General features: G+C 33.2%; 1 protein-coding gene across 10 annotated transcripts in view; it reads left to right on the forward strand.

Annotated features, from left to right (window-relative positions):
- Positions 1–21,151, forward strand: part of Dmd (dystrophin) — a 1,571,027-nt gene that overhangs the window by 741,976 nt on the left and 807,900 nt on the right. For all 10 annotated transcript variants that reach the window (XM_076918257.1, XM_076918249.1, XM_076918252.1 and 7 more), the window contains one exon: positions 13,761–13,936. In XM_076918257.1, the coding sequence (XP_076774372.1) occupies positions 13,761–13,936 (176 nt within the window). The remainder of the gene's footprint in view (positions 1–13,760; positions 13,937–21,151) is intronic.

The following is a 21,151-nucleotide window of genomic DNA, read 5'->3' on the forward strand; positions in this document are numbered from 1 at the left end:
ATGTATTTGGTTTTACCATGCCTTTATCCTTTATTTTTTTATTTCATTTGTCTCTTTAGTCTGGGGAAGGGTCACATGTAACACTGAGTACATGTGGAAATCAGAAGACTGTCTGTGGGAATCACTTCTCTCCTACTGAAGTGAGTTCCTGGGATTGCCCTCACATTTATAGGCTTACCAGCAAGTGTCTTTACATGCTGAGCCATCTCATAGTCCCCTGAACATGACTTTCTTTTATCTGGCTTCTATGTGCCTTTCTCAACTCTCCTACAATATTAATTTTTCTTATTCTGTTTCATTTCAAAAGCCAACATAGTGTTACCATGAAAAATTCATGAAATGACTAGATTCCTCTTCATTGTTTGAAGACTTCTAACTCTTTCAAATAGTGGGTACAGTGATGTGTTTATATAATTCCTTTTAGATACTAAGGACTATTTTTTAGCTAAAATGTCATTGTGTCTTGTTCACAGTATGAAAAGAATTAAACTAAAATACAGGGATACATGTCCACTCTTAAGGAGAAGTTGTCATGCAAATAAAACTTAGCTGCCTCCTTATTGTCTGTGTTAACAACTGTTTGTACCTTGGTTAGTCATCTAATAGTGCCATTTAGCAGGAAAGGATGAATAACACCAGCAGTAAGTTTTCTCTATTTTAAAAAATTGAAATGACATTTGGCCACCTCCATTGTCAACATTGGTCCTCTAAGACCACTAGCTGCAGGGTAAGACTGCTACTTGGACGTTCTCTCATTTCCCTGGAATATAATTGATTGGCATTAGAAGTTTGGCTCATTTAGAACAGTAAGGTGCTCTTGTAAAACTCCCTCACCTATTTTGGGCTTCCTTTCCCTTATACAGTTTATGCCTTTTCCAGTCTGATGAACATTCTCCTTGACAGAACAGACAAAGTAAAGAAACTAAGTGGCTCTGCTTTCTATCATGTCTATCCCTAGCCTTTCCCCTTTGGCCCAATCAGTGAACCTTTGTTTTTCTAGTTCCTTTTGCTCTAAGTGGAAGTCTCTGAATGCTGTCTTTGACATTATCACAAACCTCAATTCATCACAGGCTTGGCTTCTCCTCTGAGTTTCTCTAGTTGTGTATTGCTCTTTTAATATTTGTCCTTGGTTATGTGCTCCATATTTCACCCCAAGTTCATAGCCTTTTAGAGTATGAGCTCATTTGCAGATCCCATGAAAAGTGCTGTGTCATGTCATAAGACTTCATTGTGTGTGTGTTATTATATCCATCTATTATATATAAAAATATATAGATGATAGATATATAGATGTAGATATTATGTATTGCCCAATTTCATCATTATGTATGGGGATAAAATGATAAATGGTAATATCATCTTTGCTGATTCATCAAGTCTGTCCCCCAAAGTCCTGATTGGGCTTCAGAGCCCTTTTAAATGCTATATGCAAATAACTGAGGCCTGGCAATTAACCTATGTGAGTTGTTAGTTCTCTTTGAGCGTTACAACAGTCTGTATGTAATGTATAAACTAAAAGAGGATGTATTTAAATTAATTGTATCCTTTATCATAGTTGAAGTAGTATGCTAAGTTGTTTACATGGATATTACATTTATTTGTTAATTGAAGTGAAAAATTCATATGAAAAGAAACAGATTTATTTGGGAGGAAGTCAAGACCTTGGTTTTTTATGGAATTTGAACTTGTGATAATTTAGTTCATGGTTCTGTCTGTATAATATTCATATTCTGTCATCTAATGTGTTTTATTTATTTCTCATGTCATTGGAAATACATATATACTTTGTTCAAGACTACTTTTCTTCTTACTGTGTGAAACATGATTTTGAAGTTATTGGTGCAACCTATAGATTTTTAGGTTTAACTGTAGTGGCTCTATAAAGTGATATATAAAAGTGGCAAACTCATAAATATTAAGTATTGAGTCTGGTAACTTTTGTCAATTGATTTAGATCAGGAAATCAATATTTTGATCAAAATAGAACATTTATATCATCTCAAAAATGATGCTTTATCTTCCTTCCTCCCGATATCTATTTCCTGGAAGCACAGTATATTTCTATCAGCATAAATTAGTTTTGTCTACTCTGAAATTCATATAAATGAGACATATAATATTTACTATTTTGATCATCATATCTTTTTTGAGATTCATCCACATTGTCAGTGAAACAGTGACTCATTTGGTTTTATGTCTGATTAATATTCCATATACAATATTCCACTATTTTCTGTTCTCCTTTTGAAGGATATTCATATTGTGTTCAGATAAATATAACATGAAAATGTACATATAAGACTTTTGTCAAGATTTGTTTTCATTTACTTTTTAAGAAATTTCTAGAAGTGGATAAAATATTTCATTGTATAATATAATATCAACTTGGGCCATACACATGGCTCAGAGGCTAAAGGTGCCTACCTACTATCAGGATTGATAATCTGACTTGATCTTTGAGACCTATATGGGGAAAGGGAGACCTGACTGACACACAAAAGTTGTCCTCTGACTACCACTTACACAATGTGGCATGGCCATCTCCCCACACAGAGAAATGGGTTTGTATGTGTTGGATTTGAGGAATGAACAAAACATCTCTGTTGTAGTGGAGTGGCCCACCTGTACAAAATCATGCATATAAGATTGGGAACTCATTTTCATATGCCTGAAAACATTTTCTACTGAGTTGATAAAATGTTCTGAATGTTTCCTGTGTTGTATGAGTTTGGGTAGGCAACAAAATAAGCATTCTTTTAATTGGGAAATCTACCAGAAGATTTGCCTACCAGTAGTTTTGTCTATCTGGAAGTTTAATCTTGAGTGATTGTAAGCAATTTTGTATAGCCAAAGAATTCAAGGGAAAGCAATTGGGAGGATGCATTTCTAATGACCAGAGTGAGTGAAACAAGTGTGAAAACAGGATCAGTTATGCAAGACCTATGAAGGGATCATACAGAAAGTATACAGAAAGTAGCCTGGGGAGAAGCAAGATCCTGTGTCAAATGGATGATTTGGTAGTTTCCTAGACAGGTAAGTGAGAAAATCCACATGCCATTCAAATAAGTCAGTAAGAGAAACCATTTTCAGGAGGGTTGTTAATACTGGCTTGAAAATGCATTCTTTGAGGCTTTACTTAAATGGAAAGATTCTGGATGCTGAAAGGTAGATTAGGAGGGAAACATTGCTAGACCCGAAACCCTAGGACATGTTTCCATTCGATAATTGCTTCTTTTCCTCTATGCAAATTAGATTGAAAGAGGAGACCACTGTGCTCCAGTTTGTTTTCAACTCTGTAATTATCGCTAGATTTTTAGGGATTCACATGGACTATTGAGGCAGTTCTGGCAAATGATTTTCTTAAGTGCTCAGTCCTTTTATGTATTCCTTTAATTTGTATGCATTTCACAAACACACATGCTGTTGACATTTTAGAATATGCTAATAACAAAGAAAGAATTGATCATTGTGCCTGATGCTTTTTGTTAAGGAAATGTCCAGCCAACAATTGTTGCTGTATTTGGCTTTTCTCATTAGAGTCTACAAACACAGGAAGGTAAAGATATAACAGATAATGAGTTAGAAATTAAGAAACCTAACAGCAGGTATTAGAACTTGAATAATAAAGGAAGATTGTGTTTAATGGCTTTATAACTGGAGAGAGGGACATAAAAGATTCTACATCACAATAATGCCCAATTTGTGTTAAGATGTATAGTGGTAGTTTGCTTTGGGGCTTTTCTAACTTATACTGAATGCTTAAAATCAATGAATAGATGTTAGAAAGATCACATTTATAAGCCCTTTCTATCTCATTTATGGGTCTTTCCATCCTCATGATCTTGAGAAATGATTCCTTTCCTTGATAACTAATTTGTAGTAAGAAATAAAGGTCTGAAGAAATTCAGCTGATTTTAATGGTTCTTTTTTATGTTAGTGTACAGTATAGTTTCCACAAATTTACTTTGAACCATTTACAAATTACCAACCAACACAATGCTGGTGATATCATGTCTGATTATTTTCTATGCAGCAAACATGTTTAACGATCCATGAGACAAGAAATGGGAAAAACTGTCTTAAAGAGATTTATAATAAGAGTTGTTGCAACTTCTTTGTTTTATCCTAATGTTTTCTCAAATACAGACACACACATACACATACAGAGAGAGAGAGAGAGAGAGAGAGAGAGAGAGAGAGAGAGAGAGAGAGAGAGAGAGATTATGGACATGACCATACAAGTGACTGCTATTTATAGCTTTCAAAAAGAAAACCATCCACAGTTGCATTGAATAACATTATACATAGCTACTTGTGTGATGTGCTGTCCTCTGTCGTCTATAATATCATAATATTCAGGCTGTTAATGAAAAGTAAAAGCATAGCTTCTCAAGTACAAACAAATCTTATCTAAGTAGTTATTGTGTAGAATCACATTTGATACAATGTTTGCCAGCTTTGAAAATTTTGCCACATTGTACAGCCATTTAGAGACTTCACCATAGTAATAGCACATAGAATTCCTATTAAATAAACTGTAGAGAGTTTAAGGAACATCTGTCCTCTCTCCTCCTCTCTTTATAACTCCTCTTATAACTCTCTCCTCCTCTCTTCTCTCCTCCTCTCTTCTCCTCTCCTCTCCTCTCCTCTCCTCTCCTCTCCTCTCCTCTCCTCTCCTCTCCTCTCCTCTTCTCCCTCCTCATTCCATACATTCCTTCTCTTCTCCTTCTCCTCTCTCTATTCCTCTTTTCTCTTTCACCTTCACCCATCCATCACTAATGATCAAATTCAAGGATTTTCACATGGTAGCCAATTCCTCTGCCACTGAGCTTCACCCAAGTGTTGAGAACCACACAAAATGTTGAGGCCTGGGCTGCCCCGCGTTTGGGGCGGCCACTCTATCCCGGCCCAAGCTGCTGCTCTGGTCCGCAGGTCGGGGTTCAGCAAGAGAGAGAGAGTGAGGTAGGACTCGAAGAATGGAGACCAGACAGTGTGTTTAATCCCGTTTATTCTTCAGTCTCTTCTCAGTCTAAGTCCTAAGTCTTGAGTTCCTAGTCCCTAGTTCCTAGTCCCTAGTGCCTCCAAGTTCCAAGTTACTTCTTCCAAGTTCTTTTCCAAGTGCCCTGCTACCTAATGCCTAATTCCTACCCCAAGTTGTACTCCACGTTGTACTCTCTGAAGTGTCTGATTCTCTCTTCTCTGTCTCCCTAATGTCTGATGTGTCTGGTTTTCTCTTCTGTGGTCTGATTCTCTCATCCAAGTGTCTTCTCTGTCTGTCTCCTCTGTCTTTTATATGTCTTACTTCTAAGCCATGCCTCTAAGTTACACCTTTAACCATGCCCTTAGGTCTTGTCTCTAAATCTGATCTCTACACTTCTAAATCATACTCTTAAGTCACACACCTTTAATCTCACACATCTTTAATCTCACGCACCTTTAATCTCAAGGTATCTAAACCAAGATTATCAGAGTGTGCTCAGCTGTTGTAGGCTATTGTAATCCATGTCACATGTCAGGGTATATGGCTCAAGATGGCTGCAAAGCTGATAGCCACTTTCTGCTAAAAGTCGGCCCCCAACACCCAAGCTTATAACCTGAAAATTATTTTGAGTAATTATTATTACTAGTTTACTGAGTGAAATTTATGGTATGAAAAAATGATCAACATTATGAAAATAATATTTGCAAATTTGCATTCCAGGAATCAGGTAGCTGAGGCTTTAAAAAAAAATCTCAAGTCTGGGACCAACCTACAAACCAAGTCTACATAATAATTGGCTCCAAATATCTCCTTTTACAAAAGATATCGTGAATTATCATACTGCCCCTCAACTTTATACATTATGACAAGTTTGATGTTAATAAATGTCTATTCCATCAACTATCACTAAAACGCAGTAAGCAAGGGGGTATAATTGCAAAATTTCTCTTGTACATTTATTATGCAACATCTCCCATGAAAATAATCAAGTACTCCCAAAATAAATTTAGATTAAGATTGCTACTTTTAAAAATATGTATTTATAATTTTAAATGTAAGTATAATTATATCTTTTCCCTCTTTCATTTTCCTCTTTCTAACTCCTCTTATGCTCTCCCATCTCTTTTAAATTTATGTCCTTTTACTTTACTAATTATTATTACATGTGTGCATAAATGTAAAGATGGATGAATTAAACTAGATGAGTCTGTTTGATATTGCCTGTATTCATATTATTTCCTGTGAGATCTAGGTTACTATGTCTATCTAATATATTTGTTCTCCATTCCTTTCCTTGGAACAAACTAAATCTTTTCATCTTCCATTGCAAATACCTTTTATTTCTGTCCACTTATTTACATTATAACCACAGGCTTCTTTGCCTAAGCTATCACACTCATGTGACTTACAAGATGGTTTCTACTTAATTTTTCCCACTTTGATCCAGAGTTTCTCCACCCTATTTTCTCTGCATGCAAGGATGACCAGAATCTAGTACAATATCTGTTACATAGGAAGTACTCATTGAACTGTAAAATATAGAGTAAAAAAGGTTTTGTAGGCAAGGAAATAACAACATAAAACACTGGCTTTCATAATCAACAAACTAAGACCAGCCAACTAGGTGACTCATTCGGTTAACAATGCTTGTTGGAAAGCCTGACTGCATTGTGAAAGGAGATAACCAAGTTTTGCAAATTGTCCTCTAACTTCCACACGTGCTCTTTCGCATGTGCACTTGAGCCTGCCCTTGCTCATATGTACACACACATACATACACACACATACACACTTATACACACATACACACTTACACACATACACACACATACCAGAATGAAATAATTTTATTTGAAAGTTTCTGTGAATTAAACAGTACCAGTAAACTATACATTTTAAGCCAACACTTCTAGTCCATATTCCATTCTATTTTCTCATTGCCTTTATTCAAAATGATTGTGTTGTCATTTCTATAAACACATGCATACATACTGTATGCTGATCTATCCTCCAAATGCTTTTTTAAATAATTACTTGTGTAACTACAAATTATAATACCTCTAGAAAGAAATGAGGAGTTTTAAGTTACTTATTACTCCTTTCTAATATTCTTTAATAAAAGCCACTGTATTTTTGGTTATATAGAATATGTCCCCACATGAAATATCTAACATGTACTGAAATAGTATGTCCAAGTAGTATATTCTATAATCAAGATCACTTAAGCAAGCCTGTCTGTGAGAAAAAAACTTTTTAGCAAAGAGGCCAATTTGTTTCCTTAAGAAATCAGAGCAAATGTAGGAGAACAAAATCAAAGACCAAACCAAAACAGCTTTAAAGTATTCTCGGGCATTTATTCTGAAGTTCTCATGAGAGTTTTAGAACTGGAGAAGAACAAAAATAAAAATCCGTGAATATAGAAAGGACTAACATCGGCTTTAACAAACAAAATATATTTAGTCTGAAAAGGTACCACAATAGTATTTTTAAAACAGTGTAAGTGACTTTAGAGATTGGTAGAATACTAATATACTCTGCAAAACCAGATTTAAACAGTTAAGCAAGTGTAGTTTTAAATGCATATGATTCCAGATTTAATATTAACCCCCCCTATTTTAGAACATTAAAAGCAAGAATGTGTGTGTGGGGGGGAGGGGAGTGGGCATCTGACTCCTTTGAGTAAAATTTTGCATTGAAATTGTATTTAAAACTGAAGAGGAAAAGCTTACACACACACACACACACACACACACACACATGCTTTCACACACTTATATGTTAACAAATACTACTAATAATGATAAATTTATATTACTATTATCAATGAGATAAGCACATGCAAATAAAATTTTATTACAATTTGATATTAGTAAATATCTCATCACAATAGATTGCTATTGTAAATATTTTTTAGTTCATTGCTTTGAGAAAGAAGCCATCTAATTTTTTTAAAAAATGAGTTTCTCTTTTTAATGACAATCATTTTGAAGAGCAAATATGAAGTAGCACCAGTGAACATGATTTCTTTGTATCTCAAGGAAATGAGAGGTTACCAGAGGAGTTCTAACAGACTAACTCCTAGCCCTAGTTCTTGTGGGAAAAAAACAATTAAAAGTATATATGTGGTTTCACTGTTTTTATTAGTGAAACATAATAAATGTTTAATAAAATGGAAATAGAATGGGACCAGGAGAAGGGAGAGGCTAAAGGGGGTATTAAAGAAATTGGATGTTCATTTCAAAGACTGGCTCTCTTTAGTTTGATTTAATTTGCAAATCACTCGCAAAAACTCTTTAAATCTTTTTCCAAAAGTTGAATCTATAGAACATTTAAAGTCTGGAGATATATTATTGTCAAGATATAAAATCACTCTAACAGAAAGGGTAGAATGAAATCCATTCCTTTTCCCTGGGACATGGAGCTAAACCTTTGAGGAGAGGACAGGTGAGAGAGAATGTTACAGAGGCATATAGGAAGGACTTGATCTTGAAATTAATAAGTAATCCCAATTCTTAAATTCTTACGTTTCTCATTGTGAGCCTCTCTGGTCTTGAGTCTCACCTCTCATAGTTCTCATTCCTTACTTCCAACTTGGCCTTTCCTCAAAAAGCATGAAGCTTTAGCCATCTTTCATTCTTCCTCACTATGCTGTGTAAATTTTCATGCATGTATGCTATCAGGAAGTGAAAACCTAGTCCACCTGAGCTGAGCTGTGGTTTGCTGCCCCTGACCTACTCTCTGGACCTTGGGAGTTTGCCCATCTACGTTGCTTCAATACAAAAACTAATTGTGGAGAAGATTTTAACTAGCACGATAGAGACAACCCAACAAGAGTTTGTGAAATGTCACCCCAGAATTCAAGTGCCTGTTCGACAACTATTTATTGGTTCATTGTCTTACATGCTTACACTTGATCAATTTGTAGACTGAATCAATGACTCGTCTGCCTCAAAATAGTCAAGATTGCAAGGACTGAAACCCCCAGGATGGGATGCAGGATTACTTGTTCACTCACTGAATGTTTGTTTATCTTGCTTTGTTCCATCAGCCTTCTTCTTTGTCTCCCAGATAATAATTTATTTCTCCCGTTTGTGTATTTTGTTCCTCAGTTTAAAATTTCACAATTTATTTTATTTCATACATAACTCATGCCAAATTCCATTGTGCATTTTCTCATAACTGTGGGATTTTACTTTTGGAGGGGGTGCTCATTGCTTTTCTGCATTTATCATACTTTATTTTTCATTCATTGTATTTTTATACAACCTTGAAAAATTTATAAGTAGACTATTCTAAAATTTATTCAATATGTCACATAAAAAGATAGGGGTTTCTTTGTCTCATATTTTTCAATTTCCAAACAATTGTCACCTTATTCTTCTTGTATTTCTTTTTTCCTCTCCTCAATTTAAGCAGCCGTAAAAGACTTAGACTTGTAACAGTCATTTTTATAATTTCCATTCCCTTCTAATTGAAAAGGGAGCGAAGAGTGATATAGATGTTATCAGACAGACATAGCCCTTGCTCTTCCCTGCCTCCTCCATCTATCTTTATTGGCCATCACCTTTGTTTCATAGCATATCAGTTTTAAATACCTTCATTTGACTGTACTCCCAACCCCTGAGATTCTGATCCTGGAGGCTTGGCTTGGAAATCAGGGCTTTTGTGTTTTGAAAGAGCTCCCTGGGGGAGCCTGACATGTGCTCCTAATTAAGAATGAATGCTTAAATCTTAGAATCAAACCACAAAAGCTTTTCTGACTTTGCAGAATTATCCAGTAGATTTACTTATAATTTTCATTTTGTCCAATACTAAAACTAGATCTTAATTGCTAGAAAAGTAGATAAGAATGCCTATGACAACAGTATATTAATATGATATCAAAGCTTAGAAGTTTCATGGGTAATGAATAATTCAGTATGTAAAATATTTATACACTATAGAATTAAAATTAATGCTTTTTACTGTGTGAATGAAGTTGATTGAGACTTTACATTTAACTTTGTAAATCAAGTGCTATCTTTTTCTGCCTCATAAGCTAACCATGGAACAGCATATGCAATTTTTATTTCCTGTGTGATCTATTATTTTTCTCTCTTATGCTTTATTGCTGAAATATTCTTCTTAAGTAGAACATACACTGTAAATATTTCTCCTGGCTACAAAGTCATCTCAAATAAATTCAATGCACTATTTAATGAGGTTTTCTTTTACAGAGTTAAAATAATAAAGACTTTGACTTAGGATTCTGTATAAATGAGATTTAGAACTAACAATTTTTAAGTAATCAGTTTATTTTTAGCTATACAATTCTACCTCTTATCTGCAATATGGAAATAACAAAGTCCTTGTTGGTTCTACAATTAGCTGTAAAAGTCACCATAGATGTTAGCAAGGAGATAAAGGGAGATCAAAAGTACATGTGTTCTGACTTGGCTTTATAATTGTAAGCAGCAATAAAAATCCCTTAATACAGAAGACACATGGCGTTGTGTCTACAACCTTACTATGTCAAACAGTGTATCTGCATAAGCACTATTACCCACTTCTTGGAGACAGTGAAAGATAAAGAACCCTGTACTTCTACAGACTCAATGAGTCAGAACAGCAGTTTACAAAGCTATCTTGGACTTTCTTTTTATTATTTTAAGTCTATTCTGATAGTTCACTCATAAATAATTGTTATTTTGGTGATATATATATATGTGTGTGTGTGTATAAATATATATGTATATATTATACAATATATTTCTGTCTCTTCATTCAACTTTCATGTGACCCCACAATACCTCTCAAATGAGTCTTCTAGTTTACAAGAACACAGAGTGTTCTTGTGTGTTTATATTTTTAAAAATGTGAGTTAATTGTAGTGTTGAGCTTGACCTCTAACCATCCCCTTCTAACTGCCTCCATACTTACTCTTTAGGCGAGGTTTTCCCCTTCAGGAATTTAACACAGCATTGCGTGATTCTAGTTGCTTACAAACCTTTGAGATTTTATTTAACATTTCATAGTATTTTCAGGCTTTTATTTTCTAGCTCATTTCAAATTTCCAGTTTAGCATCAATAATTTACTTCCTAGAAATCTAGGATTGGCTCTGTTGTCTAAATCAACATTATTCCCTCAGTGCTCAGTAGCACAAAAGGCTTGGTACGTCTGGAATTAACCTGCTCAGAGAAGAAGAGGAAGGGCGACGAAGAGGGGGACAGGGAGCAGGATATAAAATAAATAAGTGAAAATTAATTAATTAATTTAGAAAAGAATGATGTACCAGAGGTTACTTGGGATACATAAACTGTGAGTAGTTAGGAAACAGACCTCAAAACTGACCCCTGAATGGCTTTTTACAATTGTTAAGAAATATTTATTCAGTTTTTTTAAAAGGTATTTTTTTTTCAGAGTGGAAAGATGTTCTCTGATTTTTGTCTCTCTGTCTCTCTCTGTCTCTCTCTCTGTCTCTCTCTGTCTCTCTCTCTCCCTCTTTCTTACCCTTTGTCTTTCTTCCTTTCATTTTTTATTTTTATTTGTAATCAAAGTATCATGTAGCTCAGGCTGCCTTGAAGTTGCTATGCAATTAATGATAAATTTAAACATTCTGATACTTACACCTCCAGATCCAAAGTGCTAGGTGCTGAGATTACAGGGGATTGCCATCACACACAGCTAGAAATGGAGATTTCTTCAACTGACTTCTCATGAATTATAAACACCCAAATAAAAGTCAGCTATGTTCTGTCTATCCACAACACATTCCCATTGTTACAACTTTGATTATATTCACACCTTCATAATGGCAACATAATGATCCTAATGATGGAGGTTTTCCCCAAAGGTCCTTACATTTTGACAGCCTCTTGCTGTCCCTGAAGCTCCATACATTTAAGTCTAGTTATCATCTCCCAAACTTGCCTTAGATTCCCTTTGTATTATTCCTACTATGGAACTCATCCTTCATCTGGTCTACCGTGTATTTTAAAAGTTGCTTTCTCTGTCTTATTGTATATAAGAAATAGTCACTCACAACTGTGTCCAATCTCTTCACCTAGATCACTTATTGCCTAAAATCTAGAAAGTTATACTTTCTTTTATGACTCTTAGAGTGTTCCAATGATAATATAGTGGTGGTTTTTTATTGGACTAGCTTATTTTCATCTTTTTCACTCTTCTTGTCTTTTAATATTCCTTCCCTTCTTGTATCCTATTTCATATATTTATTCATTAACTGAAGAGATACTAACTAAAACTTCTTATGCACCAGATATACCATTCTGAGTGAGACACACAACTAAATATATATATATATACTTGAAAAATTGTTCAGTCGTTATGAACATGTTTTGATCTTGCAACAGACTCAAGTTCTGTTCTTAGGGCATCTGATATAACATTTCGCCATGTGTAGTCAAGTTCATTTGAGTGGTATATGTAAATTCATGTAAGCAAATACACATTCATATAAAACATAAATAAATAAAAAATTTAAAAACTGATAATTAGCCGGGCAGTGGTGGCGCACGCCTTTAATCCCAGCACTTGTGAGGCAGAGGCAGGCGGATTTCTGAGTTCGAGGCCAGCCTGGCCTACAGAGTGAGCTCCAGGACAGCCACGGCTTCACAGAGAGAAACCCTGTCTCAAAAAAAAAAACAAAAAAAACAAAAAAAAGTGATAATTAAATAGTTTGGTGCTGATGAAAAATGAAGATAAATAGAGCTAACTTATAAAATCAAAATTTGAACTTATTGATTTTAACTTATTGTAGATATGTATACAAATCTATTATGAATCATATCTTTGAGAAAATATAATCTGTGTACTGTTAGTGTGTTGCCAGTAACAAAAGGATTTGTAAGCCATTTAAATTTTAAAATGTAAGTATCTCAAGTTCTTAAGTTGTATTTTAGAATTGGCAATGTGTTATTTTCCTTAAACATTGTACATTATCTTTTTAAATTGGTTTACAGAGAAGGAATGCCATTTGTATTTTTAATGGTAAAAGTCATTCTCATTTTGTGCATACTTGGTTGTAATCACTTTTTTTTAATGGAACAATCTTCTGATGCTTTATTCTTAATTTTCATTTAGGATAAATTGTAGAAGAAATGTCACTACCAACGACTCATAAAACTGTTCTGGTAGCTATAGATTATTTTCAGATTTATTACTGTACATTAGAGGTTTCTTGATGGGTTGCTCTGAATGCAATTAATTTTCAGTTTTATGTTGCTTTTATAATGCAAAATAGATCGGTGAAAACAGAATTTGAAATAAATGTCTGTAATATAGTGATTACTTTTATTTTAAAAGCTCTAGGGGGGGTTTTAAAAATACTATAGCTAAAGTATGAGTGTTCTTTTTCACCTTTGTATTGACAACCAACTAATACATCCAAATACTTGGTTCATGTTTAAATTTTACAACATTTTATAGACTATTAAGCATAGAACATCCTTGTGGAGACAAGAAATCGAATTTGCTCTTAAGAAGGTTTCCAACTAATTGATTTGTAGGACATGATAACATCCTCTAGCTGACAAGCTTACAAAACAACCCCCACTCCTTGAGCTGAACTGAGAGGGTGCTTTTTTACTAACATAAAAGGTGTCTTTTTGTCTTGTATCCATTGGAGATGAACATGTCAGGTTCATTGAGCAACTTTCACTGTGAGCTTTTCTATTTCTGTCTTTTGGTGTAACTGCACACAGGGGCATGTTCTTTAAACTTTTTCTCAGATTAAAGGAGATTGGGTTTCAGTTTTGTTTTGTCTCTGGTGGCTTACAGGAACTCCAGGATGGCATTGGGCAGCGCCAAGCTGTTGTCAGAACACTGAATGCAACTGGGGAAGAAATAATTCAACAGTCTTCAAAAACAGATGCCAATATTCTACAAGAAAAATTGGGAAGCCTGAGTCTGCGGTGGCACGAGATCTGCAAAGAGCTGGCAGAAAGGAGAAAGAGGTAGGGTGACAGAGACTTTTAGCAGAGCTACACTGTCTTTTAAAATTGATTTTGTTCATGAAATATTTTAATATGGGTGAAAGGTGCTAATGTCAAGAAGTGCGTCAAATATCAATAGCAGCAATGACTTTTTGTTTTTTGTTTTGGTCTGTAATACTTGTTGCTCTCTAGCGCTTTTAGGTGTTTTATACTTCCAAGGTTCTGCTAAAAATCATGTGTATTTCCTAAATGTGCCTCTCTTTAGTGTATTCCAGCTTTATCCAGCTGAATCTCAGGGATTTTTTTCCTAAGAGAAAAAGATCAGGAGATACAATCATAAATGACTATTTTGTAGGAAAAATAGGTGCTTGGTATGATTTTCACAGCAATGCTTGGAGTTTTGCTGTAAAAACATGATTGTATTATTAACTTTTATTTCAACTACATTTGTTACTACATTCTTGAAAAGGTTCTTAGGTAGAAAATGTTCAAATTTAAAAGGAAGAAGAAAACCAAAATAGAAAATGGTCACTACTGTATTCAATCACCATTTAATTTTCTTTTGGAATAAACTTGAAACCAAATGCATGCTATGGTAATTGGAAAGCACAGAAAACATATATGAGATTTGGAATTATGCTTTCAGTTATGGAGTCTACGTGGTTCTTGTTGTATAAACAAGGACTTGGTCTTCATTTACCAAATGAGATTACTACATTATTCAGTTCTATGGTTATCACTGCATCCTACATGTGATCTGCATAATACATGGATTTTAATATTTAGGGCTAGAATACCTCATGGATGAACATCTTTGTTTAAGATGTATTAAAAAGAATGTTTGGAATTTATGTCCAGTATCTTTTCATACCTCCTTACATTCTTTACTGATGTTGCATTACTCAGAAATAGTGTAGAATTCTTAATGTGTACAAAACAGACACAAGAGTTGACATGCATATGTATATGTACACACAAAACTTGCCAAAATTAAAAAATAATATAATCATCTAAATATATGTTTATATTAAATCTTGATTTAAAAATTTTTACTATATTGAGATAAAGTAAAGAACCCAAATTTATTGCTAAGTTACTTCCTTGATAATACATTTTCCGTTAGGATTGATCAAAATCTTGGTATTAATCATACAAGCATTTCATTAATTAAATAACAAATATGTTGATTCACAAACAGTTTAAAAGTTATATAATGTCACCCTTGAGGATGGGCTCAGTGTAATATAAGATAAGAATGTAAAACTGATTATACTAATAATAATGATATGAAATATTATAAAATATATATGATAAAGACCTTATAATGGTGATTAAATTGATTGGATTATTATTTGAAATACATTTTGGTTCTTATGTTTATAAACTATATAGTACTTGAAAAAAACATGTTTCTATTTTTTCTGATAATGTTTGTTAAACTGAATGATTAAAATCTTGTATGTTTTGGCTTCTAAGTTGAAGTTATAATTTATAAATAAAGGTGGGGGCAATTTGTCTGCCCACCAATAAAGCTCTGCAATTTTATATTCCTCTAATTTTCTAAAAAGTGCTATGTGCTGACTCTGTTGTAAAATATTATCCAAATTGTAGGTTAATTACAGTTGGGATTTAGCTATAATTGGTTAGAAAATTTTCTCTTATTTTATCAGTTTAAACTATATTAAATACTGTAATTTGTGCTTTAAAAAGTCAAGATAAGCTTCTTTAAGTTTTTAAAAATTCTAGCTTTTACAGTTCTCTGCTTCATATTATACTGTCAAAAAATGTTCATGTGCAGCTTTCCAATCACGTCAGCTTTGTGGCAGAGTTCCTTGGGTTATTTTCCACTTAAGTTTTGTGAAATGTAAATATGCTTCAAAATATAGGTGACAGATTCTCCCATCCATTCACTGCTATTTCAAAATATGTAGTAGCAAATGCACAAATGAAGTTGTTTCAACAAGAATATATTACCATAAGTAATGTAAAAGGACTGTAATCATGAAACAATTGTTATTAGCATATTTTCAGTACAAGACTGATGGAGTTCAAGAGAAAACAAAAGTTACTTATAGCACAGGTGCAACGAAGATGCCTGTGCTATGTAACAATATCATTTTTATTTGTTGTGCTCATTAAATTAGAAATACTGATCATACCATAGTCCAGGATGCACATAAAGGAAGTAATGTTAAGCACAAATGTACAAAATTATTTGAACCTTTACTGCTATATAATTTAGTGTTTCTCTCTGATAGTACAACAAATCCTAAATGATTAGAAAAAAATTCTCTGAAGTGTTTAAGTAGTGGTAGACATCTATTAAATGTACAAATTGTATAAAATATACTTATGATGCAATTTCTCACAGAAAGTTCTCTGTTTCTTCCATCACATAGCAGAGGTACCTGGTACTATCTATAGGCTTAAGGAGAGTAGCTATGATTTTACTGATATAAACTCCAAAATAATATTTATAAACGATAAGATGCAATTTAAAATGTATTTTATTTGAGGGGAAGTTATAGAATAAAGCAAAACAAGCTTGTGCATGAAGGATTTTTTTTTATCATTTTGGTCTGTGAATGGAATCCAAGGGATGCCAAAATTGTCAATAGAGAAAAATATTTCTTTGTTTTCACAAACCTCAAAGTGGAATTCAGAATTTCCTTCCATTTAGAATGTTGGCCAAAAATCAAAACAAACAAAATTAAATTGCAGTGATACTGTGACTCTGAAATCATAGATATTTTCATATACCATGAAAGCTACTCTATATATCTCAACATATTTCTCATGAGTTTTATGTATACTTTTAATAATCTAGCCTTTAAACTTTATGTAGTATAGTAATGATAATTTAATAATTGTATATAATATATAATCTTCAAATTAGAGTAATAAAATTTTAGCTCCATAAACATTGTAAAATTTTGGATTGACATGTAGAAATTATATATATTTAGAGCGTATTGTGTGATACTTCAATACATGCTTACAATATATATCGATCAAAGGGTAACCATAACCATAACACTATCTTTAGAACCTTTAAGATGCTGTTTTTGTAGTGTTCATAAAAATAACAGGATATGATTATAAACTGTAGTTTCTGTTCCATGTTCAAGAACACTAGCAATTATTTTACCTAGCTTTCTTTACCTCAAAAATGCTGTATTTATTACATTTAAAAAATATTATAATGTATTCATAATAAGGAGCTGCATTATATCACAAAATTTGTAATAGTTTGAAAACTATTTTAATGCATTGTTTTTTCTGAGTATTTTGTGTTATTGACGTACTGTCAAAAATTGCGGGTTTAACCAAATTTCCAAGGGGACTCATGGAATAAACAATATATATATATATATATACACACACACACACATATATATATTCCTATTCTGTATTTTTCTCAGAATCATTATATATTCTATTGTTGTCATTTTTGACATATAGATACAACTCCATAAAATCTCTTTTTTTCTGAAAATTCCAGTAGAGGTACATGTCAAGGGAATGTGGGAAACCAAACTTTAGACAATGGATTGCTGACACCATCATAAAGAACAATTTATATAGAATAATCCCATCTGATGCAAGGTTAAAAGAGACAGAAGCAAGGTCACAGAAAATAGAAATGAAATACTTAATTTTGAATTGAACAATCCCTGGATTCTAAACTTTAGCACTAAAATTTGTCTTATGAATTTACCATATTTTATTTTCAATTTAGATAAACAATGTACTTCCCATTATTTCAAACAATTACTGTATTAACCTGTGCTGAAAAATGCCTTTTCTTAATTTAAAAGATCCTTAGTTAAAATATTACTTGAATTCATTCTTTCGCATATTTCCTTTCCTTCTTTTCCTTTTTTCATTCCTTCTATTCTTTTTTCCTTTCTTTCTCTCCATTTTATTGTGTATATGTGTATGACACTTGTGCATGTATCTGCAATAACACGTGAATGTGAGAGGACAATTTTTGACATATGTTCCCTCCTTCTATATTTACTTGGGTTCCTGGGTGTCAAAATCTGGTTGTCAGGCTAATATAAAAAATAAATTTACCAGTTGCATCAATTTACAGGCTTTTACAAATATTTTTAATGAACAATATTTCAGATACAAAAGTTGAAAAATTAGCATAATAGATGCCCACATTGCATCTATTCTCATTTTTGTTTAAGAATTTTTCTGTAGAGCTCTGGCTATCCAGGAACCTCCTCTGTAGACCAGGCTGGCCACAAACTCAGACAGACATACACCTGCTTCTTCTAATTTTCTTCTTAATTTCTTAGTATCAGCCCTTGTTTTTGCCAAACAAGCATCTTCTTGATGCCCATTCTCCTCTCTGCATCTAAATTTTTATCTAATGTGGTATACAGTATAAATTTTTATACATTTGCTTTGTCTTCAAAGAAGTTTAAATACCATTATAATTTAGCATGAATCAATGTGGAATATAGGCATGCCATACAGAGTGATGTGTGTTTATAACTTCTAACAAAATTTAAAACAATATTGTGCTACTTAAAATACAGTCAAATATGGGAATATCCATGTTAGGTTAAACATATCTTCTTTTTTATAACAATATCCCATTAAGTTTATGCATTGCATTTCATTATATTATCATTTTTTTCTATTTAACCAGAAGTACCTTTCACATTATTTTCTCTAGACTGATATTGACATTCAAAAAATGTACACTTCAGTAGCTTTAAACAAGTTCTGGATCTGTCTGTTATTTCCCCCCAGGGTGCCATTTCACTTGCAAAGTCTCTGACTTTCTTGTAAACTGCAAGTAAGGTCTAGGCAAGACTTAAAATGACATGAGTTAAATTTTGTTTGTTTACTTGCTTTGCAAAGGAACTTCTCAGAGAATTTTTCCTACTTTATAGTATTTTCAAATATGCATATAAAATTGTATCATCACTTGATTAACGTGATGACTATTAAAAATGATATCAAGTTATATGTTTTACTACTAAGTCATATCTTGGGATTAGAGGCCACTGTGGATTCCTTCATAATCAATGATTATATAAAGAAATAAAATAATGTTTCCCAATTTTAACCAGAATAATATCTTTATGAATAACTTTGTTTTGCCATGATAACCTTTTTGTCTCCCTCTGATAATGCTAAAATGTAGTCCCAGATACTTTTTATCATTTTATTTAGTGATCTAATGAATTACATCTATTGTTCTTGATTAGTGGAAGCTACTTCTGGCCTCCTGCTTGACAGTCTTTGGAGACATCCTGGCATTTGTTTAGAATTAACCATCTTCCATGTACTCTTCACTTTCTTTAGAAGAAAGCATATACAGAAACTAGCATATGAGCAGTGGCCTTCTTAAAAAGTATATTGACTCTTTTCTGAAAAGCAGTCATGGAATAAACAATGTATGTTTAAATATTTCTTTTGCAATGATCTTTCTCAGAGTACATAAAAGCTGAAAGTTAAACTAGGAATATCAATAGATGTTATAGTATAAAACTGACAGTTTGATCAATGTTTATTATTTATTTAAACATTTCTACAGGAAGAATTTGCCTGTATATGATCCAAGCTACTATTTCCAAGAAAATTGGCAATGCAAACAAAATAATGGGAAGCATTCTTAAATGTATTTAAAGGAAGAAAATGGTGTTTAAGGACCTTAGTTCATGGTTTGCATGTGAAAGGATTCTGTTAATTAGCAATGAACTTCATATAATTCATTAAAGTCAGCCTAGTAGAACCTCTTCTTGAAAATCTCCATCAGCAATTCATATTTTTCTATGTGTTCCCTGTAACATAACTGTTTTCTCTTAAAAGTTTCTAATTAGCTATTTCTTGAGCTGAAGGAATTCTTTATTATAGATATAAGTTATATTTACAAATATCAATTGCAAAAGTTTTCTTCTATTTCTTTTTTTCTTTTGGTTGCTGTTGATATTTATGATTGTTATTTTTCCCCATCTGCTTTTATACCATTTTAATTACATGTAAGTATTTAAGGTAAGTTCTAGGTTGAGGAACTAGCAATAGTCAAGCAAATAGTCAAGGAACAAGCAAGACAATAAACACAAATAGTCAAAGAACAAGCTAGGCAATAAACAAAAATCCCATGGTCTCTACCTTGATCACTGTTCTAAGGGCTTATCAAGATCACCAAAATACCTGAGCCTACTTCCCTGTCCCAGCCCAAAGTCATTTTCATGGATAATGCCTACTTTTTTGTTCTAGCCATATGTCAGATTCCTGCCTAAAACCCATTTCCATGTCCTGGGCCAATATCAGATTTCTGCCAAGCAGCCCTCAAAGCTCTCAGCCTCTCCCCCCTTTAAAAATATAAACAATACTGAGCCTGTCTTAGGTCATTCTGACAAGAATGCCCTCCTTACCCATCATGGAATATGTATTGTCAAAAACAATAACTTCTGTCTTAGGTTAGTGAGGCTCTGTGCAGAATCTTACCCATCCTAGGCTTGCCAGACTGTACAATTAATAACTCTGTCTGGGGGTCCATTTTTCAGTTTCAAGCCACATACTTTGGCTACCAATATGTTGATCTTGTAAAAGACAAACTTTAACATGATGGGCAGGAATAAAAGTATTCCCAGGACAAAAAGGGCTAGCATGATCAAGCTAAATATGCCATTCTTAAAGCTTGACCAAAATGGAAATACTGACCTCAAGCCATAGATAATTTTATCAGCATTATTTACAGGATCAAAGCTCAGCAGAGCAGCATTCTTTAAATTCATAAGTTCACTATGTAAAGTTAAAACATCCAGAGAGGTGTTAGAATTATGCAAAATACCCTGCAAGTGACTTTAAACTTTTTCCTAATTATAATGACTATCATTGTAAATTTTAGAAGTAATACAAATTTATTGGTATTTGGCATGGCACTTGAGATGGCTTCTTACTTTTAAATGCTGAACCTCCTTCCAAAAATTTGAATAGGATAAAGAACATCAATCCAATGTTCCAAATGCCTATCTAAATCCTCTTATATATTCAACACATTAGTAACATTTTTTTTTTGCTAAATGATTAATAAAAGTAGCTGTCTTAACTTCTTGTGTCAAAGCTATTGCAAAGGCAGTGGTGCTAGAAATTAATGTAATTAAAGCTGTTATACCAGCAATGATCAAGCCCACTACCCTCTTGCTTCTGCTTAAAGCCTGACTCACTTCTTCCAGTACTTGCAAGCTATTTTCAGAATACCAAGGT

The sequence above is a fragment of the Arvicanthis niloticus genome, chromosome X (genome assembly GCF_011762505.2).
Source record: "Arvicanthis niloticus isolate mArvNil1 chromosome X, mArvNil1.pat.X, whole genome shotgun sequence".
Lineage (NCBI taxonomy): Eukaryota > Metazoa > Chordata > Mammalia > Rodentia > Muridae > Arvicanthis > Arvicanthis niloticus.